Here is a 27,228-nt window from a genome sequence, read left to right on the forward strand (position 1 = left end):
GTTCACCTTTCATTCCCCATTGCATTAGAAACTCTTGAGCTCCAACTTCACAGCCTTGGAGAGAGGGCTGTCAATACTAACAGTGACATTAATAAAAGTAGGAAATAGGTACAAGTGCTCTGGGAGAAAATGCTAGAACTGATACTGCACTACATCAAAACTTCTTCTCAAAACTTACTTCAGTTGTCCAGATTGAAAATAAAAAAAAAAACAGGCTCTGAGACTTCCTATTGCCTAAATTAAGATTGTGTTCCAAAGTGCCTCAGGTCCCCTCATGTAGTTAGGGCTGCCACCTTCTACTTAGGGAAATTCGGAGATGGAGACAGCTGAATGACTGCTTCACACACAAATGTAGACAGATATTGCAAAGCACTTTTATGGTCCTCCCTATGTCATGAGGCATGAGTATACAGGTGAAGTTTGATTTGAAAATGACAATAACATTTTGTTTCCCACAGGCTGAGGTTAGTGGTGAACTTTCCACCCACATTTTCTGTGAGCAGTGGAAACATTCAAGCTGCTACAGGGACTGTCAAATCCTAGCTTTACATGCCACAACCCTTTAACATTTCACATATTTCTCTAGCCCTGATTCAGAGCTATCATACTATGTGTCACAGTTGTGGATTGCCATCTCATGGAACGTGGACATTCAGTCACTCAGTGGCTAAATTTGTTCTAGGAAGAATGATGAAGAACCTCAGAGGGTGCAAGGGGATTTTCTTTGTGACTTTGAGAGCATAAAAAGCTCAAGCAGGTGTAAGATAACAAATAACATGAGTTATTCTAAAGCTTCTTTCACACATAGTTCCCAGTAAATTACTGGGATAACCTTTCAGGCACTGCTTGTGATTTTCACTATTCACACATGACATGGCAATGCTGGAATAGATGGTGCAAGAGACAGTCCAGCAGATGGCAGTAATGCAACTTATGGGTGCCAACGGCCATAAAACTCAACAGAAGAAGATGGGGCAAGGCCGGATATAAAAACACTGGCAAGGCAAACGTAAACAAGTCGGGGATTCAAATGCCTCATCAGCAGAGTCTTGTGATTGGTTTGCTCACTCTACGTGAAAGCGTCTTTCATCAGACAGACGTAAGCCTTTACATGCTTGTCCCTGCAATGCTACTTTTATTCACAACACAGATGTACTAGCATTTACCCTGAAATGTTACTAGGTCTTGAGGTGGGAAATTGACGGAAATTGGCAGATTTCCCTAAATATTGATCCCTGCTCTCATTCAAACATCACCCCATGCAGGAAATGTTCCTGAACATTTCAGGGATAAACTGCATATGTAAAAAGGGTCTTAACAGAGAGGTGTTCTATTAAAATCAATGCAAACCATGTCAAATCTGCCATTGGTGGCCTGAAGATAATAAAGATTAGTAATGCTGCCATGTATCTTATGAACACTGATAGCAGCACTGAGCACACGCTGCTGAGCAGCAGTCCAGCAGTGAGTGAGGAAGTAGTCTTGCAACATCTTATTTTACAGGGTTTGCATTGACTAATGGAAGACACATTTCACTGTTGAAGTCCCTGCTACTCGAAAATACTTTTTTTTCCTTGTTCCTTCATTGTGCTGTTGTTCTCTTCACTGTGCAGAATGATGAATGTGTATTATGTTCACATTCATCTGCTGAAAGAGGAAAGTTTCTCTGAGCTTATACTAAGTCTCAGTTTAAAATGTGTGCACGATCTCTGACATCACAACTAGTTTGGAGCCAATCATGGTCACGAGTTTGATTTAGAAACTTGAAGTCTCCAGTGCACTTCACTGTAAAATCCATTCCATAGAATGGACTTTACAGTGAAGTAGGAGACATCAGGGGCCAGATGCATAAAACTCTATGTAGATTCATGACTAAACTGTGTGTACAAAGCCAGTAGACATTCGCATTCTTTTTGTGAGGTTTATAAAGCCGTGTGTACACATGGTTATGCTTTATAAATCTCAATCATTGGGGAACCGGGCGCACATGCACGAGCCTCATTTCCACTCCCACAATTGACCATAAATGGATGAAGACACACCCTGAACCAGCCGTTTTCATATCAATTAACCACCCGCCCACCAGTCTGTACAGCTGTCAATGAAACAAATGGGAAAGAAGTGCAGTTTCACAGATTGTGTTGCACTGGCGAGGTTCTCCAACAGCCAGAATAGCTGGCATTATGCACGGCTGTGTGGCTCTTTATACCATCCATGTCATTAATTCATCATGTGGACCTTTAAACCATCATCAGCAGTGATATCTCAGAAATGTAATCAATGATTAGTTGGTGGTACTCATATCTTAACTGGGGGGAATCTGGGGGGATGTTTAAAATGAATTATGTTTTTGGTACTTAACACTAACCTGACAATTGTTTCCCAACTTAAAAATCACTTGAGAGAATGCTTACTACCAGGTGAATTCATAGTCAACATAATTCCCAAAACAAACTATGAACACCTGAGTGACTTCATGTCTGGGTTCTGTGGGATGGCTTTTCTTTTTTAAATAAGTGTTTTTATCTATTTCAAGGGACAGGCAGCAACCCTGAGATCAGTGACCTGGTTAGCTGTGACAGCAACTTTACATTTCAAAGTTCTCAGTTTGACCTTTTAATACAGCAGATTAAGATTGAAGTAGTTCTACAACAAAGAACAACTGCACTGCTCTCTGAAGGTCTGCTCAGACAGAGACGCATGATGGACTGAGGATGCTCGGAGCATCGCAGGAGGGGAGCCACAGATGAGTAGTTGACTGGCAGTGATTAAAAAGTAGGCAGGAATATCAGATTGGTTCATCCATTGGTTGCCAGTTGGATCTGACAGGCGATCTGTGCTGCCTCAAAATCTTCAATAATACAGTATATGGAGTTCAAGAAAATGTATTCTAAGTAACACTTCTGTGTCTTAACAGTGCCTATTGTGTCAAACATTCTGGCCCACAGAACACTTAAAAACAGGTTTAAAAAGATACCCATAGACAGCAGTGGAGCAGCATGGTTTGGTTTGATTTGGCATGACTTGATTCTTTTAAGGCCTGCGATGCTGAAAATGGAACTTAAGTGCATTTTAATCTAGTGACGCTACATTACAGCAACAAAATGGGGGAAAGCAGCTGTGTAGCATTGAGTTTGTGTCACAATGCTGATGTGACCTATCATAACATCATTCGTCTTAAAAATTTGCAGTGCTTCCAATTTAGAGTTTTTACTTGAGAAGCTGGTCTGTTACATCAGAATTTTCAGGCTCTTAAATTCAAGCCCCTCAACAGTGTACCATTTTCGATTGACAGGTTGTTCACTTAACTAATCATGAATGACATGTATGGGTTTACAATACTCTTCCTAAACTTTAGTAAGTGCAGTCTTACTGAACTTACACTTAAAATAGACTGATTTTTTTATAAGGCCTAATTCTGAATTCAATAGAAATGAACACCACTTGCAATAGTGGTTGATGGTAACATTTGGTTATTTTAGATTTAAGTCTTCTGATGCACTTGGACACATCAATTAGTGTAATGCGGGGTGACTGGATGGGTTACTGCATGTTTTAGTGATTTAACCAGCAGAATACAGACTGCTGCTGAGTTTGCATTGTCTATCTTTTTCCCCATGCACTCAATAATGTGTAAATCTTGAACCAACCGTTCTCAATCTGTAAGACTGTTAATGCTCTGATACTATGAAATGAGAAAATATAAAGGTCATCCTCAGTAAGGATGGTGACACTGTCTTACACAGGATACATCACTGTATACAATTTTTTTTCCCAACACTGTATTTTCCATAATTTTTCTTAATGACTGAAAACTGGAAGACGTTAGCATTGTGCTGCACCTGTGACGAGTGTGTTAAGTGCATCCATGGTTGTTAACAGGTAAAGAAATAATAGGCTACTCCATTTTGGTTGTAGTGAGATCAACTACATTTCCTCCAATGTTCAAGCTTCCTTTTTAAATTATGAGGTAATACTGATGAGGTGACTTGTTGTGTTCAACAAAAAAAAAGTTTTGTAATAAAAAGATGCCATTCACATATTTGACCCTTTTCATGAAAAATCCATGAGCACGTGTGAAGGCAACAAATTTTGAGGGGACAGAGCTGCTTACTGCTGAAAGGCCTGGTAGTAGTGAGGTAGGGAGCTGGAAGTGCTCATAGCAGGACTGCTGTATGCCTGAGGTAGCTGGCTGTGGTTATGGGCTCCAGGGCCCTGGGGTACATGAGCCTGGGGGGGCTGGAAGAAGGTGAAAGGCCCTGGAGCCTGAGAGGACAGCCCAGTTGAAGAGGATGGAGAGGGGGTGGAGGTGGTGGTAGGTGGATAGCTCATCACCAACCCTCCCATCCCCATGTGAGGGCTGTAGGCCGGCAGGCTGAAAGGCAAGAAGCCCAGCAGAGGCCCAAGGTCCATGTTAGTGGTGCAGGACAGCTCGGTTGAGGGGATAGTGGGGCTCCTAGACAGCAGGTGGGGGTCGCTGCTGGCACCCACCCCTTCACCCAGCACCTCCCTCTGAGGGGAGGCAGAATTAGAGGTAGAAGAGTTGACTGCACTCAGATGAGGTGGGGGGGCGCTCTGCAGGTCCAGCAGGAAACTGTCCACGTCGGCGCGAGGATATGAGGTAGATCCGTGCTGGTACCTGGACATGTTGCTGTAGGACTGCTGCTGCTGGGCTGCTGGTGGCTGCAGGTGATGGTGGTGTAGGTGAGAGGATGGGGGGGGCATGTGGTGACCGACATTCATGCTCGAGGACAAGGAGCCCTGCATGAGGCCATGAGGATGACCCATCCCGGGGACAGGATTGGCCATTGGGTATGAGTTGTACATGTCCCTGGAGAAAGTCTCCATGGCCTCCTTGGTGACAGAGCCCATGTCAGAGGTCACAGGGTTAGGCTCCTCCTTCGCTGGGCACTGGGTGGGGGGGGTGAGTGTAGCCACGGGAGTGCTGGGTGTACCAGGTGGCATCAACCCTGACTCCTGGGCATGACTCTTCTTTAAGTGACGGGTCAGGTGGTCTCTGCGGCCAAAGCGTTGTGCACAGCGGGGGCACAGGAAGTCACGGCGCCCAGTGTGCACCACGGCGTGGCGCCGTACATCCTTACGGGTGTAAAAACGGCGGTCACATCGCTCACATGAGTACTTCCTTTCTCTCACGGGCAGAGCAGCGTTAGTGTTGCCCTCTGATGGTGGAGGCCTGTCAATATGGCCACCCAGGTGCTCCAGCAGGGATGGGGCCCCCTCTGTGCAGGGCAGGCCTGCTGCAGCGCTGTGGGCTGCCACCAGGTGGCGTCTATAACCCAGCTGGGTGTTGTACTGCTTCCCACACTCCTGGCAGTGAAAGAGCTGCCTGTTAGCTGGGTGGCTCTCCTGCAGCTGGCTCTTCAGATGGTCCTGCTGGTGGTACATGGTCTAACAGAAGGAACAGTGCTGGCTTTGCTGCTGCACAGGGACTCTGGCCAAGAGCCTGAGCAGACACAGACAAGACTCATGAGGATTCTCCAGAGAGCTGACCATCAGCGTACTGATCTCTGGCTGTCTAGTTAACTTAGAGTGCTAGAGTTAATGCTAAATGCTGTTTGTTGACTGTTTGACTGTCTCTTGCGGCAATGACTAGTGGTCTGTCCTGCCTCACTCGGGCATGCCTGTGTCCAGCAGTTGGTTCCTGTGACAGCAGCTGCCATAGCAACCCCAAAAGGGCTGCAGTGATGAGGAGCTTTCGAAGCTCTCACTGGGTCTGTGTGTTTCCTGAGAAGAGCTGTTGTGTTAGCCTGCAGTCTATTTTAGTATTCAGCAGCCCTGAGTGCCACAGTCACAGCAGCTGAATCAGAGAGGCAGGAACATCTTTATCCACCTGGAAAGCAAACAAAGAAAACAAACAAAACTTTTAATCCATGTTCCTTCATCTAAAACGATTTCCTATTCTGAAACAAAACTCGGAAAACGAAAAACCGGGCGCTTTTCAATTTCCAGAAAATGAAAAACAGCTTTTTTTTTAAATTATCAATGTTTATAACACTGTTTTAAAAACAGAAATAGAGTCATTTTCCATTTAATTTGGTCCTGAAAATAGAATTTTGAGTTGTTTCCTTATTACGGATTTTCATACGGTGATGCAAAATGATTGGGGCAATTTTAAATTATCTTTGTTATCAAAAAGTGACCTGGAAGCTTTCATTGACGGTGTTTTTAGCAGTAGAAGCAGGTCGGGGCAAGAAAATCTGTGTCGGCATGGAGTGGTGCATTGTGCACCCCCAGCTTAATGCTTGCCACACACACACACACACACACACACACACACACACAGTGAACTTTTATTTCTATAAAATGTCGTCTTTACATCCCTGGCTAGATAATACAACCCAAATAATAAGAGTATAGTTAAGACAGGTTATGCAACAACCTGACTGGTTGACTGACTGCATCCATGTAGTTTTAGGCTATTTATCTAAATATGCAACAGTAAATATGCATATCAGAAAATGGAATCGCTCTCCTCCAGTAGTTAATTCAAGACAAGATGAAAGTTAGGAAGTAGATGATGCACAGGCAGACACTGAGCTCACACAACATTGCCTGTGCGTCCACTATGTGCCACAGAAATGGACGGAGAGGCCACAAAACAAAAGCAGATGATCTTTAAGGTTCTTGCAGCACATCAAGGGCACTGAAGGCTACGCCTAATATCCTTGCAATGAAATTTGCCCTTTGATGCCTTCACTGCAATGTGTGAGAATTTCTATTTCTCACTGTCAAGATGACTAAATGTGACCGCAGACTTGTCAGTGCTCAGTGGCTTTGGTGTTTTAGTGCGCACTCTGGAAACACCTGACAGGTGAAATCCAAGCATTCCTCTCCGCTCCGTTTGCCTGTTGACTAGCTATTGTATTGTCAACAAGGCTGTAAATTGCTTGGCCATCTTCCGAGGTACCTGAAGGACTTTGATAATGGTTACTAGTTTAGCTGAATGTAGTTCATAATAAGTTGAGTTAAAATACTATTCAGCTGAATCGGAAAAAAAGTATTTTTCTGTTGAATATAAGATATTGTTTGTTTAAGTTGAAACACGGTAATAGTACAAGTACTATTATAAAAGACTGATAATCTAACTAAAAGGAATGGAAATAAAATATAATAGTGTTAAGTAAAACAAACATCTTCGTAAAGACAGTAATTTGACTATACAGTACAGTACACAGAGAGGGGAATGTAGTGTCATCTGAGCTGTTAAGGTACATCACTGCCACCTAGTGGACAGATACAGATGGTACTATGTAATGGAGTTTTGTGTTAAATAAAGGTTACAAAGTGAAACACAAGACGTGTATGGTCCTGAGCTCTCACTTCTAGCCACCCTAACATAACAGTGATGGAAAAACCAGGATACATTACAGCCGATTTACTTGGTCAGGGATTGATATTTTTAATGGTTGGACGTTTCCATTTTGGCAGATATGTCTGCTGAGATTAAACTAACTATGATCATAGGGCGATAGGATCCGTGGCCTGTGAGGACATTTATTATATTCGGTTAATATTTCCAAAACTATAGCCTATGTTCTGTTAATATGCAGGCTACAAGGTTTTTATTTCTTCAAACTTGGAAATTTTTCCACCTGAGAAGATAATTACTGTTAGCAGCTTTTATCAGTAGGCATATTTTCAACCAAATTATCAATAATGGACTGTGCAATGTCGGACCTACTCCACACTTCTATTAGTGTAACGGTGGAAGAAAACTCTCAATGGAATTTCAAGCCAACAACACGCCACCATCAACTTTTATAATAGGTAGGTAGAATGCTTGATATTTGCTGTTATAGCTTTGATTATTCATTTGGCGACAGGATTAGGCTACTGTTGACAGATTAGTGAATGTGATATATTAACAGAGGATGTATGATCATTTTGCAGCCAATTCATGTTGAAGTTGGAAAAGTTTAGAGAGAGAAATTACATGAGCGTTGGTAGGCTATTAATTTTGATAAAATAGTCTGGAGATTACCCTGCATATTGTAGGCAGTTCGTCCACGGCTTATTCTAGACTTGAAGGTATTACAAATTGCAAGCTTTGTGTCTTCTACACTCACACTGAAGAACTTTCACACCAACTACATGTTTTGTGTACAGTGTGTGTGGCTGTACTGTCTGTGCTGCAGCCATGGTACAGACAGTATGCAGTAAGATTCCTTAACTGCTGGAAAAGTGAAGGGGATAGCCCCGAAGTTAGCGACAACAATGCTAAACAGAGAAATACAGAACGGAGAAATGTGTGGCTGCTGCATTTGGATGATGGTTGTCCTAAAAGGCTGACTTCCTCTTGTCAGTAGGTGGTGCTATGACTTTGACTCAATTTTGACATATAGATGCGTACAGGGAATCTTATCAGGCATGACAAATTTGGTGCAGGTTGGACAATGTACATTCAAGTTACAACTTCCCACTTCATAAAGACAATACCTGCAAATGGCAAAAATTGCAAAAAAAAATTGCAAAGTAAATTCAAAATGGCTGACTTCCTGTTGGACTTAGGGTACAGCCCCAAGAGGCTTTTTTGTGCATCTGGACATGATACATGAGCCTACCAAATTTCGTTCATCTACTTCAAATTTAAGGGGGGGGTTCTTTTAATTTGAAATTTTGTGGGGGGCAACCTCGAAACAGTTTGCCACACCCATTCCCAAGACCCATATCGTTTGTCAAGTCATGCCAGTCCTGATGGATGTGCAAACTTTCGTGAGTTTTCGAGCACTCCTAGCACCTCAAAAATGCTAAAAGTAATTAGGGGGCACTATAGAGCCAAGGTGTCACGCCCAAGCCCGTTGTGATATGAAATCTAAATATTACTGCAAACATACTTGCAAATTCTCACGAGTTTTTGCGCATCCAAAAAGGTCTCAAACATTTGTTAATATAATGAAAAATTATGTATGAAATCCAAAATGGCAAAGTGGCTTCTTGTCTGGCAAAAAATTCCCAAAAAATTATTTCTGCGTAGAATGAGGAGAGAAATTAACCCACCAAATTTCATGAAAATCAAAGCAACTTTGTTACGAAATGTCTGCTGACTTCCTATTGTCAGTTGGTGGCACTATCACTATGTCAATATTGATATGTAGATGTGTTCAGGCCTGGGCTTTTATCAAGCATATGACATTTGGGCCAGATTGGACAAAGTCTAGTGGAGTTACAACAATTCCCTGTTTCATGGCGAGACATGCAAATTGACCAGCAGCCACGTCAAGGGCGTTACCCGAAAACTCATGATTTTGATAACTTTTCATCACAAGGCTCTTAAGATGGCACCTACCAAATTTGAAGTTGGTCAGTTCAAATCTCTCTACGCTGCACAAACAAGTTAAATATCATTTCCTGTGTGCACTATGTGGTGCTAGACAACACTAATTATACTTCATATTGCTATATATCAAGTGTGGCGAAACATTGAAGTTTGCCGCAACGCCACAGCAACTGCACATAATGAAAACTCAAGATTTTGATCATTTTTCATCGTAAAGGTCTTTAAATGACACTGACCAAATGTGAAGTTGGTCAGGTTAAATCTCTAGAAGGAGTTTGTTAAAATACAATGCCTATATATTGCAAAAAACTGCGCTACAATCAAACTGTATAAAAATATGGACGTTGTTACTGTGACGTCACCCGTTGGTTTCTGAAGAGCGGTTTTGAAGCTGAGAGTAAGCCACTCCGGCTGTTGCCATCTTGGCAGTGAGTGACGCTGCCTAACTCCCAGCCAATCAAAAATGGGCAAAGAGGCGGGGCCGAATGGCTGAAACAAGCCACCTGGCGGCTGGCAGACCTGTCACTCAAAGCAGCCATGTCCTTCATTATGCATAACTTTACGGCTTAATAAAATTTAAACGGGCGAGTTATAAAAAAATTCACCCCCGGTGCAGTTGTCATGAATGGGTAAATTAGCTATAGAGACCAAAACCGTGTTTTGTACCAGGTTGTAAACATGTTTATTTCTGCTGTAAAGTTGGGCATTTTAACATGGAGGTCTATGGGGATTGACTCCCTTTTGGAGCCTCAAGTGGCCGTTCAAGGAACTGCAGTTTTTGGCACTTCCACATTGGCTTCATTTTACAGCCCCAGAGGTTGCCTCTTGGCTACAATTGCAAAGTAAATTCAAAATGGCTGACTTCCTGTTGGACTTAGGGTAAAAGGCTTTTTTGTGCATCTGGACATGTGCTTACCAAATTTTGTTGATTTACTTTACATTTAAAAGTCGGGGCCTTCATTCTGAAACATTGTATGAGGCACTATTGAGCCATGTTGCAACATCTCAGCTCAAGAACCATATCATTTGTCAAGTCATGCCAGTTCTGATGGATGTGCAAACTTTCATGTGTGCGAGCACCCCTAGCACCTGTAAAATGCTATTGCACTGCACAATGCGTCTTGGGTGCATTTACACCTGTATTTAGAGCTGTCCACTTGTGATGGGATCACCCGAGACACCTGTTAGTACCAGGTGTAAACAAGGCCATATGCTGGTAAAATATGCAAGTGGCTGGCAGACTTGCTTTACTCACTAGCCAAAAAAAACAATCTATTGAATGGCTGGTAAAATTTGAACATTCACTAGCCATTTGGCCAGTGGATAAAAAAAGTTAATTTGCACCCTGCACACACAGCACACACATGCATTTACATGCACATGTACACACACACACACAGTGTGATGTGATCTGTTGAAATGTAATTGGGGAGATGGTTACTAGGTGAATTACTATGTTCCTCCATATGATATAATATTACTGTTAACTGGGGATTCCTTTTAATACGGCTACTGTAGCCCTTCATCCTTCCCTAAACATAAACTCTTAATCAGCATGCACACATACACACAGAGGATATATTTTATATCAATCTTAATGTTGTGTTAATGTTCATATTACTGTTAATGTGCACTGTCAAAATATTTGTACAAATTGTACTTCACTGTTCTTCTTAATATTGTTCTTGAAACCTTCATGTTGATAAAGCCATTTGAATTGAACTGAAACAGTAGTCAGCAAATATGCTGGTAAAAACGAGCTTGTTGTATATGGTGATTATGTGTTTGTCAATGAGAATTCTGAGCAGAAAGGCTTTAAAAAGTACTGAAAAAATGTTTGGTAAAATCTATATTCTGTGTAATAGGTTGTGAAGGCATCATGAAGTTAGCTACACATACAGTAAGTCCCTAAAATCCAACACCATCACTAATAATAGATGAGGAGTATGTTTTCAGTTTCATTTCAATGGATATATTTTGCTAGAATCTGTTTAACAGGCTTTATAGGGCTAACAGGCTAACAGGCTAACAGCTTCTCCAGCAGGCTAACCTGAATCAGTCACCTAAAATGATCTAACATCAACCAGGTTGTATTTTTTTTTCAGTAATTTAACAGTATTTCTTTCACATAAAACACACCACAAAAACAAATGCTTAGCTTTTTTACCCCTAACAAAAAATTACATTAAATCTCTTGAGCAGAGAAATGTGACTGTTTTCAAATATGGTAAAATAAAACTTATAACAGATAAAACTGTTTGATTTAAGCACCAACCTCTCGATTTAATCATGTTGTTGTCCATTTAAGTGTGTTTTTGAGTTATAAATTTGAGTAATAAAATCATTTATTTTTACTTGAATTTGATTATGAACTGTTTATGGGTAAATAAACACATTTCTTCTGTTAAAATATTTTTATTCCATTTATAATAATTAATACTGTTAATAAGAAGAAGAAGAAGAAGAAGGAGAAGAAGAAGAAGATACAGACGGGTGACAAATTTAAGGAAAAACTGGTCCAGGTCTGAATGCTTGACCCCTATTGAGGGGATCTGGTGGCTCTGTTATGCTTTGGGGGGCATTTTGTTAGCATGGTTTCAGTCCACTTGTCCCCTTAGAAGGAAGGGTCACTGCAAATCAATAAAGTTGTTCTGAGTCGTCACCTTTATCCTATAATGAAACATTTCTATCCTGACGGAAGTGGTCTCTTCCAGGCTCCCCTTTAAAATGTAGTCTGTGCATCTGCGCTTGGTGCGACAATACCATAACAGCAAAGTTTTGGTGAGGCGTATGGAGAACAGAGATGCGTACAAGATCCATGGTAAAGCAAATTGATTGCTTAAAATTAAGGGTTTAAAATGAATCACTCATGCTGATTAACAGGGATCTTTACCACAAGCAGACATGCTGCTCCACCAAAAACATCTCCTCTAAATGCACAGTAAGTCGCAGATTTTAGAGATTCTTATAAATCATTTTAGTTCTAATAATTAAAAAGTATAAAAATTGAGTGAATTATTTGTAAAATTATTATAACTAATTTAAATTAGTTATTGTTTAAAGGCTTAAAAATTGCTTTAATCATTTAGGGAACGTCAATCGTTGATCAGATTGCTAAATCGCTCAAGTCTAGCATGCAACGTTGTCAACTATGCTCATCATTAAAAGTCTGACATGACTGACATGCACAGCTTAACATTAATTAGGTTCAGACTCAAAAACAGTTTCTGCCTTTTCACACACTGAATCTTTGAGCTTTAAGTATTTATATATTTAGTTACTTAGTATTATGAGCTAAACCTTGTTAAAATGTATGAGATATTGATTCTGGATTGAGATTACTACTACTAGTGAACCCCAATCCTACTGGATATTTTTATCCACTGACAGTTTTTCATTGGATTTCCAGAAAAAAAAAGTATAAAACAATATACACAATATAAAATTACATATCAGGACAGGAGGTTATATCCTTATCACCCAGCCCAATTTTTATACATTTCACATGTAGAGAAATGTTAATGTTTAAAACCATTTTAGACAATGATGATACTTTATCAATAATCTAGTATCAGTCCCTGTAGTAAAAGGTCTGTGTTGTGTTTAAAAGTGTGTTTTGAATGTTTGTGATGATGCCACTCTTTGGTTTACATTCAGATTATGGACAGAACCTTTAGGTGGTACACCACGCATCAACATGGACTTCTCACTCATGAAAACAAATTGTATTTTAAAACTTGTATGACCATTTTAGAGGTGTAGATTCCATATAAACCAGTGCAATATACATTTAAAAATGAATGAAAATAGTGCAGATTGAACATGTGCGGATGCTGTTGCTATGCTTGGGTTGTTGCATCAATGTCTGTATGAAATACTGTTGATTTGTGCAAATAGGGCAAACATGATACTGCCAGATTCACCAAACTATTCTAGTTCACTTTTTTATTTCAACCTACCAAACGGTCTATATGTCGATATATTCATAAAAGGAACATTAAGCCCATGTAATACTAATGGTGTGAAGAAAAATAGCCTTTTATTTTCAGTCCTCATAGAGAATAGTAGAGGACTAGTAGAGAATAGAGAATTCAGTTTTAACAACCGTCAACAAGTCACATCCTTATATGTTAGCAAACCATACTGTATGTATTCCACACATCCCACTCAGTCCATTTACCATCTATAGCACCACATGTTTATCTAATTTTTCTAGTTTTTGGACTTTTTTGTTCAGTGATCAAAACTTATTTCTTTGAATTCCTTTACTTTCTCCATCTGGAATATGCACAGTAACAGTGCATATAGGACTAAACTTAGCACAAAAAGTAAGGAAATTTGCTTGGTAGATTATTTCTTTGTTGTAACAATGTTTCTTGGCAATAAATCTTATACCATTGGAAAGCCTGTTTATTTCCCTTTTAAATGGTGCCACATTTGTAAGGAACATGCATTTGTGGGATGAGCAGCAGAGCTGAGTATGTGGGTTGCGCCCATGAAAAATTTGCCAGATCTTCTCTGCCAATGCCAAACAGCTTATTTTCCTGTTGCTACTGACTGAATTTAGTTGTTTTCTTCTTGCAGTACCGTCTAACTTCACTATCCTTTTTGTGGCTGTCAGCCCCAGCCCCATTGGTTCCTAATTAAGATGTTAATCTTTAAGAATGCCTGACAAATATTCAGCTTTTCTTTTTTTAAAATGGCTCAGTAATTTCCTTAACCCTGTAAAGCCCACAGTTGCAAAATTACAACAATTAAAAAAAACTAAAAAAATCTGTAATTTTTTTTTTTTTTTAAAGACCACGTTTACATAGTCAGTGGGTCCTATTGTTTATCCTTGCGATGCTATTGGATAGTAAATGTTTTTGGCCATGAACTCACTCTACCTGCAAACTTTCTGTCAAGCTCATCTCCTTGTTTTATTGGACTGGATTTGTCAAGAGAGAAGTAAGTAAAATGCCTTAAATATTTTTTTGAGGATACTTAGCTATTCTGGAATACGTTCACCAAATTTGATTTTGAGCTTGTTATGTCTATGTTGCAATTCTGCAACGCTGGGTGAGGTTGGTAGTCAAAATAGCATGTGCATCTTACACATTACATGTGGGCATTGCACTTTTCACATTTTCACATATGGAAAAAAAAATACCAAGAGAAATATAATGTCTTTGATGACTCACAATAAGTTTTAAATTTGTTTTCTCTTGTTAAAATTTTGAGTTTAGACAAGAATTGAACAAATGAATAAACGGTTTCTGGTTGCAGTATTTGAAACTATCTGTATCAGAAACTGTATCTGTATCTTATCAGTTAAAAAAAAACACATTTAACTGATCCTGGGCTTTTTCTGGGCTTTGTTTGTTTGCCCAAATAGTTACCTGTTGCATTAGTTAGGAACAGATTCTGAATGTTTTGGGGTATGGTTGTTGCATTGTTCGGGGACAGGTGAGAATGGTCCTGATGTGGGGATGCAAGTATTCCTTTAGGTATGATAAGTAGAGAGCATAATAGGTAAGTCAGATAGTATTGTGTGAATTTAGTGTAATGTGTAAATAGGATTAGGATTAATTTGCATTGATATTATTTAGCCTGGAAAATACTTAGCTCTTTATCCTGAACACTTGGTCCACCACCCTATCTATTAATATATATATACATACATATATATATATACACACACACACACACACTATATAATACTTATGCGCATTATTAATACTAGGGCTATAGTCTGCTGGTCGACTGGTCAATTAGTTGGTCGATATGTTCTCGTCCGACTAAATTCTCATTGGTCGAATAATCTCCATGTTACTTTCATAAGGTGAAAAGTGCTACATCAGTAGCTTTCCAGGATTAATCCATTATTTCCTGCAGTGGGAGGAACAGAATAACAAATCACCTGTGAAAACGGGGGTGTATTCAAAACACTCCCATTGTTTTCACAACTTTGAACTCACCCAACCTAATGGAGACTGCTGGGTCTAACTGTACTCAACGTTTACTGAACATTTACTGAATCAGTGTTTCTCCTATAATTATCACTACAAGGCCCCCTGCCAGGCCAAAAAATATGTTTTAATGCCAAAATGAACGCCAAATATCCATTCATTCAGAAATCAAGCGTTTGTGTAGCAATTTTCGGTACTTGAGTCAACCTCTGTGTTGTTGCCTGGGAAACTATTGGTAGCTCCATTAAGGAATACGGCATTGTGTGTGTGTTTGGGTAGCGAGTGGGAAATAGCGAGCAGCAGGAATGGATGCGAACGGAGCAGAGGAAAAGGTTAGTAGTAAGTTGTCCGTCTGGCAGTAAATGTACAGTACAGACTACACTAAAAAGTCACATCTGTTGTTTCCCCAAGTGCTGGAAAAGGGAAGGGAGTTATCTCCAAAGTTAGCAACAATGGGTTAGCCTAACCTGAAGACGCAAAAAAGAGAAATGTGTGGCTGCTGAGTTTACTGTGCACTCTGTCATTGAACGGTCTTTGGGACCATCATTGCAAATGAACATGGCTGAACACTGGGATAGAGACAAAATTCAGTTTTGTAAATACAATTTTATTCTGTTTTTTTAATTAATAAATGACTTCATAAAAAAATGACTGCTGTGTGATTATTATTCATGATATATACTGTTATAGGGCTAAATAAGTCAACCCTGCAAATTAACCCTTAGTTGTTCTGTATATTTGTTCAGAGAATGTGAGTACAAATATAGAAATTCTGCTCCCAACTGGCCCGACATTGCAATATTACAACATTTCCCTAAAAACTTACTAAAACATAAAAAAATGAAAACCTGTTAATTTCTGCATCGGAGGCCTCCTACAACATCTGAAAGGTGAAAAAATGCTCTTTTTTTCTATATTTGGGCTTTACCGGGTTAAAAAGCTAGTCACTAGTTTTTAAGAAAGATTACTTAGAGGGAAATTGTACATTTTAACCAGCATATTAATCCACATATGGTGCATTAGTTTGGACAACAATTGAGCTCTATGGCACAGATGAGTAAGAACAGAAATGAATAAAATTACATTTTATTGTCCACAAAAGTGGAAATTTGTCTTTGGCCCATCAGACAGTTCATGATATATCAGGCTTTGGATGCACACACAAAACTTAATAGGATCAATCCATTGTTGGCTTGACTCTGTACATGGGATTTATTTACATGAAGAAGAACATAATATCACCAGACTGGCCCTACAACCGAACTACCTTTGAGTTGGCAGTGTTGCACTTGTAACAACAGTATCAGACAACTGTACCAGTTCATTTGGTGTTATAAAGTACTGTCTATTGTCACAAACGTATGATTTGGAGCTACTCATGAGTGAACATAAACTATTTAGACCTGCAATGACCTGAACCACTACTTACATCAATCATTTAACATTGTGAACTGGACCATGCCTTAGAATGAGTACATTTACTATCAGTAGCTACTGCAAATACCTTCACTACTTTTCCTTTACAATGGTCTAGTCCTCTGTTGTAAATTAGACTTTAAACATTTTTTGCACTGTTAGATGTTCTCCATGTAATTATATAATAGGGACAAGCAGTGGATATCGTAATAAGAGGACTAAATGATGACTTTGCAACAAGAGTAAGGTGATGGGAGGTGGTACTGCCATCTTGTGGGTCCTCAGCATGGAGCTACTATGAAGGTTGAATTCCCACATTTTTTCTGTTTTTTTGCTGCTCCAATATGTCAAGCGAACGGCAAAAATGTTTATGTTGTTTGAACCCAATGAAGTGAGGGAAACCCTCCACCCAGGCTGATGAGAGCTTGACTGAAATCAAAAAGAAGTCTGAACTGGTAGAGACTGGTGAGAGGGACATTAACAGACCGGGGCTACATTTGACTGCTAGCTTTGCTGAGCTCACGAAAGTCGGCGGCGGAGGTGAAATTATGGTCAATGCTTGAAGATTTAGGGGTTTATTACGCTGGGTTTTATATCGACGGAACCCGCCGACTGATGTTAGTGTGGCTGTGGATGAAGTTAAAGAGCTAGCCGAGGCAGCATGCTGGTTAAAAAACAAAAGATGAGCGGTTCACTAAGTTGTACCGGAGTTTGTCTTGCGGGAGCTAACTCCTCTATATTTCACCGACCAGGGTTAAAAAGTCCTGCTTGAGTCAAAAGACACGGATACAACGCTACTTACCGACTGTGCCTCTGTCCAGTTCTCCGTCCCGCCTCCATTCTGTCTCCATCTCGACATTTTGGGACAAGTTTTAAAGATGTTTATGACAGTCCGGGCCTGGACTGCTGGGCGCCGCGCTGGAAGCCATGCATTATGGGAGAATGACGTCACACCCCAGGCTCAGAGGAACTTCAGAAGGAACAAGCTGGTGGCTCCCATGGATGTATTACAAGAGCTGGATAGGGCTCCGCCGCTCAGCCTTGCAGCCAATTTTCCCAGTGGCCATTCGCGGTATTACAGCGAAAGATCGCCCTGCGGCCCAACAAGCATTTTCCCCATAGACCACCATTGTAAAAGAGACGTCTGTAAAACTGTTGACAGGACACCTCGAACTGGAAACACGGTCAATTATGACTCTTTCTATTATGAATTTCTGATCCATGGAGGTTTTATATTTGTAAAACTTTCCTCGATCCGAGAAAAGCGTCTTTAAAAACCCTGACGTCATCACAATGTAAAGTCTATGGGTACATCCCAGGCCTCTTAAATTGTGTTCACGTTTCCCTCACTTGCATCTTAGTCCCTCTCACCGTGAATGCATGGAGAGACGCAAGGAAACCAAGCAAGGAGAGAGGAAACTAGGAAATTTGTTTTTAGAGACATGAGACGTCCTTTCCTCTGAAGCGTCACATGAGGCGACGTCCGTTTCTGATGACGGCGTCAGTTGATCACAGCTGGATCAGTTGTCAGTCGGCTTTAACAGTTGTAGAAACTTCTGATCAAGTTTGTGTCTGTGCCCATGTGCACTGTGCTAATACTAATAAAGGTGCACAGTTATCACTGCTAGAGTAGCTGTTTTCTCTCTGCAGCCTGTTACCTGTTTAACAAACACCTAAATAAAAACCTGCATACTGCATTTATACTGTGTCCTACTCAGACGCACAGGAACCATTTCTACTCGCAGAATGCGTTTATACTATTTATTGATTATTTGCAACTGTATTTTTGGATAATCCTGATAGTGAATTCATAATTCAGTAACCCAGAATATGATCAGGGTGTCTTCTGTACACTGGAAAATATGTATTTGACCAAATGTTTCTGGGAAAGTGGAAATTATGAAACCCGACGCTCAGGAATTTTCAGCCTCACATGTGACCGGATGGAAATTATGATAAATGATGTAAAATATAAATTTGTTTAACTGTTATTATGGATAGAATTCATCAACAGGAAGAGTCTGTCTGTCAGCAAAGAAAACAGTTTAATGGAGGAAATAACATCATGAAAAGAAAAATCTTTCTAATAAATGAAGACAGTTGTTTATGGGTCTTTTGTTGATGAGACTGGCAATTAACAGATTTTTAACTATATGATGAATCAGAAAACAAGTAAGCATAAAACTTGTGAGTGATACACGTAAATTTAATATAATTTGTCTCCACTTCAGTATGAAACTGCAGTGATGTATCAGATCAGTCAGATCAGCTGCAGCATCCAATCAGTAACTGATATCCAATAAGGAGGCGTGTCGGCCAGTAAAAGACTTCCTGAAGGCTGCTCTCATGTTTCCTCGCTCCTTGATCCTCACTCCCATGGATGTATTATAAGAGCTGGCTACTGGACTAAAAAAGGTGCCTAATCAGTCCTATAGGAATTGCTCGACTGGCGCGTTCGCCAAAAAAAGTTTCTAGCTTCCGGGTTTGCTTCCGCGTTGTGTGCAGTAGTGTTTCCCCCACTGGCCCCGCCCACAAGTTCCTGCTCGGCCCATAAACTTTACATTGTGGTGACGTCACGGATATTTAAATCGCTTTTCTCGGCTCAAGGAAAGTTTTACAAATATAAAACCTCCATGGATCAAAAGTTCATAATAGAAAGATTCATAATTGACCTTGTTTGAAGTTTGAGGTGTCTTGTCAACAGTTTTACAGACGTCTCTTTTACAGTGGTGGTCTATGGGGAAAATGCTTTTTGAGCCGCAGGGAGATTTTTCGTTACAATACCGTGAGTGACCACTGAGAAAAATTGGCTGCAAGGCTGAGTGGCGGCACCCTATCCAGCTCTTATTATATATCCATGCTCGCCCCTCGGAGCAGAAATAAGAGACTAGGGTTGTGGTCGAATAGTCTTTTTTGCTTTAGAAGGCTCCTAACTGAGTGAAATGACCCGGAAGTATCTATGTGGCAGCCATGATAAGAGCTGGTTGAATTCTCTAACTGCTAAGGAAAGGTGCTCCAATGCTTCCTTTCTAATCTCCTTTAGCATAGGGTACACTTGACCATCCTTTACGAAAGGAAAGGAGATAATTCCATCCCACAATTCCTTGCGGCAGCAAGCGACGCACCAGTCACAAACTCAAACAATTAAACCCACATTACACATCCACAGTGGTCCGTGTCCTCTCCGTCCAAAGCTGTGTTCAGCTTGTTTGATAACAGAATAAACAAATGGACAAAGCGTTAATACTAATAAATACGTTTTTCGTATGAATTAAAAAAAACAGAAATGTGTGTGCTTTTCCCGTTTTCGTCTTCAAGTCAGCAATTAGAATAGAAATTAAATCAAAACCAGATGTTGGATCTCACTAGCTGACCACTTGTTTCAAGACTGTAAGAAACCCGAGCCTTTGGTTGTTCGCATCTAAGGTGTGAAACTCCACCCATGGAACCACCTTAACAAAACCAGAGAACCCCTTCCTCTCTGCCTCTTTTTACCTCCAGCTGCTGAAGGAGCAGCTCTCAGCTCCTCTTTCTCCTCACAGCCCTCTGCTGGAGCAGCTCTCTGCTCTCTTGTGTGGCCTTCTCACAGCAGACACACACAGAACTCTTTTCTTTACAGCAGAAGACGCGAGAGCCTGCCTAAGACTCAGAAACTGAAGTTATCTAGTGCCAGCAGCTACCTCTCAAGTCTGCTGGCTGATTTAACAAGTACAGGAGCCACGAAACAGAGTTAGCTTGCCACTAACGCTACACAGAGGCATGACCTGGGCCCTCTGACCTGCACGACTGGAGTGCTGTCTCCCCAGTAATGCCTGCATCTTTCAGCTTTGGAGCCAAACTCTTCTCAGCCTGTCTCTTCCACGGATTCACCAGCTAAGAAGTAGAACACCACAAAGCATCTCTTTTTTCATGGACTAGTAACAACTGGGCATAGCCTAGCAACACAGTGAAGCATAGCACGGCTAAGCAAGAATGTTTAACTTAATCACTGTACTGTACCTGTATTGATTTGGTTAAGGTTATTCATTTAACTATTGTTTTGATGTCCTTGTTGTTCATAGTCAGGTTATAGCATAGCCACACCGCTAGGTTAATGTTAGCATGCTTAACACATGTTACATCCAGTAACTAGGCCTTGCATGCAACTGACCTCTTCCTAACCTGGCACTTCGATCCTACACCCATTGGCCTTGAATAGAGAACCACACAGTTAAGAGGTTTAAAACCCAGTTTTGCAAACTTTGGCTCAAGCAGCAAATGTGGTTCAAGACACCACATGGGGGGCTTTTCAATTCGCTAATTCTATGCTTCCTCGCATCCTCTCTCCTCTGTGACCCGGAAACCGATCTCCCTCCACCATCATGGAGGATCTTCCAATCCCTTAAATATACCTGGAGGAGACGAGGAGCAAGGAGAGAGGAAGCTCCTGGAGCAGCTTAGAGCGAGGAAACACAGGTGTATCCTATGCGGAACTTTTTTAACAGATAGCAACACCCCTTTGATCCAATCTGTTTGTTGATTTGTCAGCTGATCTGACAGGACAGTAAACAGTCAGGCTGTTATTGTAATACAGCAGATCTGGAAAACTACCTGTGGAGAAGGAATGAAAGCACAACAGCAGCTTCTCATAGCCTATTTATTTATAAAATAAAAATTACTGAATCATGAATCAATCATAAAAACACTACTATTTTTCTTCATGAGCCAAAAGGCTTCTCCTTTCTTCTTCTCCGTTTCAGTGCGTCTCAGCTCCTTCAGGAAAAGATGACGCTGCACAGCTGCATCTCCTATAAAATCATCCTGAGCCTGAAAAGCATGTCAGACTTTCACAAACTAAATAAGCAACATTTTATTTAAACATATTCTGCAGGCTCTATGTTGGCAGATGTGGTTATCCATACAAACCGCCCAGGGTGATAAACATCCAAAAACAATTAACAATTCAATAAAGTACATAGAAAAAAGCAGTAATATAAAAGCCATACTTCAAAATATCAAACATACATCTTATATATAAACATTATATCAGATTCATCATCACATATATCAGAATGTACATCACCCATGTTCAAAAATATATTGTTTACTAAATCTAACCAATACATTTCTTTTCCACCAGTCTCTTTAGGTTGACTGCATATAGGCAGTTTACCCTCTGGGCCAGGAGCCATTTGGGGAAGAAGAACCGGATCTCGATTCCAGCCTGTGTGGTCAGCTCCATCAGGGCTTTTTCCCTCCCCAGAGTACCATGGATTTGAGTATGCCTACATGTATGATGATTTTTAAGTGTTGCGTTCAATGTTTGCCATTAAATATGATTTACTGTTTATATTTAATTAAGTGGTTGAATTTGCATTTAAATGCTATTTAGTAGTTGTGTTGTCTATTACCATCAAATAAATAATTATTATTATTATTGATATTATGATTGTTGTTATTATTATTGTAGTGATTTAATGACAAGAGCTTCTTTGACACTGACCTGAGCTCGGACTTGCACTAATATTATAACTGTGGAAAATTCACACACATTAATACTGTCTGCAAGAAAGACTTATTCCAGTAATATGATATATAACATATGTATGATTTGAAATGTGAACAGAGGATCGAGGCTGAATCTAAAAATATGTCACATCAATAGAACATTCTGCAGGGTTTCTACAGTAATGGAAATACACAGAACTCTGAATTTGAACATTTTTTTCTCAAAATTAATTCTGATTCTTAATTCTTATAATAACAGAACAATCATGGATCAATCAGTTAGTTGAACTTGTTAAGTAACTTATTATTTAGTGTTGTTCTTTCTGCTCTTCCTCAGTGAGCTGTGTTATGGTGCTGTGAGGATGTAAATCTGCTCAGGTGCTTGGCAACAGACAGTGCCCTCTCTGGTTTTTCCACACCTTTGTGCTGGGCCAGGGTGATAAGAGTCTCAGTTTTCAGCTCCTGTAATGTTGCGCAGATGGATTTGGACTTACACCTAGTGATCACTCCTGCCACAATGTTCTTCCAGAACGAATAATCTTTGTCTGCTTTCAGTGGGGTCACCACATACTGTTGAGCAGCCTTTGAGTACTGGTGTTTATGTTGCTCTGCACCTTCCCTTGTTGTAGCTATCTCCCTGTTCACGTTACTGTTGTGATCCAGTGCAGCAACACGCAGACGCCTCCAAACTCTCCCTCAGAAATTTCTTCCTCTTCGTTGTGTACTTTGTGTACGAAGAGTGAAGACTTTCCAGCTGTCCTGTGTGAATGCCCAGGGTGGTTTTTTCCAGTTTCATCAGGAGCTGCTTGTCAAGCACTATCTTCTGCAGGTGCTTAAAGGCAGCAGAGCTGGGGAGGAGCCATGGACGCTGACTCTCTTCCGCCTGGGTGTAGGTAGGGTGCTCACACTTTGTGATTGTCTCACCAGACACCCAGTGATGCACATTGATTATGTGATGCAGGAGCGAGATCCACTTCCCCTTTAACCTTGTCACATATCCCTCACATGTTGAGACATAAAACCAGAGATGGTTTGTGATCATTCTGATCCACTCGAACAACTCCTCATTGTGGCACTGCAGCAGTCGTTTTTTTGACAGACTTCACAATGTGCCAGAGGTCATACTCATGCTGTATGCATTTATATTCCTGACGCATGACTTTCTGCACCGATGGGTGGCAGTCGGTTGCCAAAACAGATATGGCCACATCATACTCTCCCAACTTGGAAAGGCACCTCTCTCCAGACCATGTCAGGGAGGTGGGTGAGTGGAGCAGGTGGACCCAAATGCAGAGACGGCAAGCAGGTTGGATACAATGCTGAATATTTAATGAATGAACTCAAAAGTCACAGGAGACACTGGGACCAGGACAAAATCCATAAACACAGGAAAAAAACGCAGGGAAAAAAACTCAGAACACGCACAGCACGAAAGCAGACGACTCAACAAAGACCGAACTGAAAACTGGACTATAAATACACAGGGTGTGATTGCAAACTAAACACAGGTGAGGGAAACGAGACACAGGTGAAACACATGGGGTAATCAAACACAGGAAGTAAAGGTGAAAAGACACAAGGAGAAAATATTTCAAAATAAAACAGGAACTAAAGTAAACAGACAACAGGTGACACAACACACGGGCAGACTGGGGGCAGATAAACTGGGGAAGACACTAGGAGCAGGGCTGAGCTAACCAAGGTGATGCAGGGCAGGTGAGAGGAGGTGTACATAAACACAGGAAGAACACACAAGGGAAACCAGGCAACATAAATGCAACACTGAAAACTCAAGAGAACAAAATACACAAAGAGTCCAAAAATAAGAAAAAGTCCAGGCAGGACGTGACAGACCATCCACCTCAAGCCAATAACTGTTTTTCACCTCTGTGACTTTTACAGTTTCCTGTGCCACCACCAACTTCAACTTGATGTCCAGAAGTGAGTAAGTGCCATACGAAGCATTGTGACCTGGGCTGTCATATCTGCAGTCTCCTGACACGATTAGTGGCTCATCACATACAGCACTCAGTACAGCCTCATTGTGTACTGTCCAGGAATTGTTGACATCTGGGATGACATAGGCCCTCTGTATGTTGAACCACTGTCTTATAAAGATGGTTTCCAGACCAGTGGTGTCACACACCTCCATGAATGGACTGCACTCATTTCCACTGCAAAATACAGCAGCAGGGACAGAAATAGTGCATTCCATTATTCCTCTTATGAAAGGCTGAGAATGCCACATATAATCATGGCCATCAATGCATTCCGTATTAATCCTAAGCCCAAATCCACTTTTGGTGACTGTTGGTGGCCTCACCAAACATTTGCCACAACCTTCCCAATGGCACACACGAAAGAGCTTCAACAATTCCCCTGTTGACACAATACTCTTTCTCTCTTGTGAGACATTTGGTTCCTCATCCTCAACATCACTGACACTTTGATCCTCATTACTGAGGCTTCCCTCACCACTCAACTCAAATTCATCATCATAAGCATTATCTTGACCCTCTTCCATTGCACTTTCTTCCTCAGACTCTTCATAACCCTCACTGCTAAAGTCAAGATCTTGCGGAGATGATGGTGCCCTAGCTGGGGAGAGGCCTTCCACAGATGTACAGTATGAGTGGTCATTGTTTATAACTTGGTTGGGAAGTATGTCATCTGTCAAAGTGCCTGTGTAAATGTACTGCTTATTGCCTCCCTCCTCTGTATCCGGTTGAAATGAATCTGTCAGGGTGCGCACACTGCCTGTCTCCTGCTCTATCTCATCACTGATGTCAGCCTCTGGGAATTTGCTGCTGGCCATCAGATGCATGCATGTCTGCCTAACCTGTTAACACAAATGCATTGTTTTTAGGTACTCAAATGATGTTATCAGCCTTAACATGAAAGACTTTGTACTTACATCCTGACTACTGATTTAAAGGATATTAAAGAATCACATACCTAAACACTTTTTCTTGTGTTGTTATTCTTTCAGTAGCCATGTATAGAAAACTATCCAATGTATCCTCTGTTTTGTTGCAGTGATGGTTTGGCGTAATTGGTTTTGGTTCAATGTCCGTACCAGTTCTGGTGGTAGTGCTTGTTGAATCAATACAATTACTCTTATTTGGTGTTTTATTATCATAAGATTGATGTGTGTAAACAACGTTAATCAAAATTAACAAAATTATATGTTAATATCACATTTCTTGTAGGAGCCAGGGTACAGAATGTAGCAGCCAGAATCATATGTCATAAGTCACCAGTTTTTTTCCTCACTAACATATTTTCTTTTTTCACTAGTGTCTATTTTTCCCCTGGTGAATGATAAAGTTCTACTAGTCATTATTCTTTTGTGACTATCAAAAGTATGAATGTACAGTTATTTCTAATGTCCATGGACAATCATGCACCTTACCACATGAGCAATGTCCTCCTGATTTGCACTGTAATGTACAATGTATTATAGCATATTAACATAACTGAATGTTAACATAATTTTTTCTCCAGTCTCTACTCTATTTGTATTTATTATATTTAAGTCAGTCTTTTTAGTTGTATATATAATTAAGTTTTTAATTGTATTGGTTTCTTTTACCTTCTTCATTATTTTTGTATTTGAGTTATGTCAAGTGGTTGCTGTAACACTAATTTCCCTTTGGGATTAATAAGTACTCTATCTAGAATCTTTTTTATTAATGTCTAGTTTCTATTTTTGTTTTTACTAGGTGCTGTAGTAGATAATAGTTACTAGTACTAGTTTTTAGAGACTGAGGGTATCTGTCATGAAGTGTATGGACAAATAGAAAGTTCCAGTGCTACTTGCATAAATACCTACAATATATGTTCAGTAAAAGGTAAAAGCCAGAGTAGACTGGATTACTGAATGACTGCCAAATGCATCAATATATTATTTGGCCTACCGCCGCGACTATTGGTTCTTGTTGTTGATTTATTAGTGTTATGGTAATTTTGGTCATGCCTAAACCATTGTAGTAGCGCTGACATCAGCCAATCAAAAATGCTTATTTTGTTGTTGCTGGACGGACAGTCAGACGGTCAACACTTTCAGTTGAAAAAGTAAGATACTATTCCATAAGTAAATTATTGTGCCTTACGTTGTTTCGTGATGGCTACAACATATATATATGTATATATATTTTATTTTTATTTATTTTTTAATTTGCCACTAGACACGTTTTACAGCTTTTCAGCAGTCGGGCCATGTGAAGGAAGAGCTAGCTGAAAAAAACTTTAGTGCATGCATTGGAAGAGGAAGAAATAAGATGATGGTGAGGAAGACAACAGGATTGGAGTTAACGTCTAGGGATTTTATAACATTTGGAGTCCTGACTGACTGCTTTGGAAAACGTGGAGTCACGGTATGAAATATTTCTTTGGCGGTTTGCATTAGCTGTGATGACCTCTGACTATGGCGTGGGATAACATGAGTTTAGGTGAATACTTTCAGGCCCTGACATTTATATGGGTTGTGGTTCATTTTTAATTTCTGACAGTAATTTTGACTGCTATCATATCACACAGCTACGTTTCTGTGACAGATGTTTGTGAATACTGCTTTTTTTGGTAGTTGATGTCTTAGGACCTGCCAATTTCTGTGAGTTGCTAAATACCCTACCTGTCTCTCCCCAAACTCTTTAGAAACTCTTTAGAAATGGTTTTGTGACCCTTTCCAGCTTGGTGAGCATCAATAACTCTTCTTCTAAGGTCCTCAGAAATCTCCTTTGTTTGAGCCATGACACACTTTCACAAACCTGTGTTGTGAAGCTCAGAGTTTGACAGTGAAGACCCAGATTTCTCTTCTTAAATGAGGCAGCACTTCCCAGACTCACACTTGATTGTCATCCCTCTGATTGAAACACCTGACTCTAATTCCCCCTTCAAATGAATTGATAATCCTAAGGGTTCACATACTTTCGCCACGCACAAATATGTAACATTGGATCATTTCGCTCAATAAATAAATGAACAAGTGTAAGGTTTTTGTCACATTTGTTTAACTGATGTCTCTTTATCTATTTTTAGGACTTGAATGGATATCTGATCACGTTTTAGGTCATATTT

General features: G+C 40.3%; 1 protein-coding gene and 1 long non-coding RNA gene across 2 annotated transcripts; one reads left to right on the top strand and one right to left on the bottom strand.

The window, feature by feature from the left end:
• Window positions 1-3,084: 3,084 nt before the first annotated feature.
• LOC122982338 (zinc finger protein PLAGL2-like) lies at window positions 3,085-17,840 on the bottom strand. Its single transcript, XM_044351548.1, has 2 exons — window positions 17,465-17,840; window positions 3,085-5,851 (listed from the first exon to the last, which is right to left on the bottom strand). The coding sequence occupies exon 2, from the start codon at window positions 5,404-5,406 to the stop codon at window positions 4,111-4,113; it is 1,296 nt and encodes a 431-aa protein (XP_044207483.1). The 5' UTR covers window positions 5,407-5,851; window positions 17,465-17,840; the 3' UTR covers window positions 3,085-4,110.
• A 2,411-nt stretch (window positions 17,841-20,251) lies between these two features.
• On the top strand, window positions 20,252-22,087 carry LOC122982339. Its single transcript, XR_006403432.1, has 2 exons — window positions 20,252-20,542; window positions 21,791-22,087. It is a non-coding gene; the product is annotated as an uncharacterized LOC122982339 (long non-coding RNA).
• The last annotated feature ends 5,141 nt before the right edge of the window (window positions 22,088-27,228 follow it).

The sequence above is a fragment of the Thunnus albacares genome, chromosome 5, assembly GCF_914725855.1.
Source record: "Thunnus albacares chromosome 5, fThuAlb1.1, whole genome shotgun sequence".
In the NCBI taxonomy this organism is placed as follows: Eukaryota; Metazoa; Chordata; class Actinopteri; order Scombriformes; family Scombridae; genus Thunnus; species Thunnus albacares.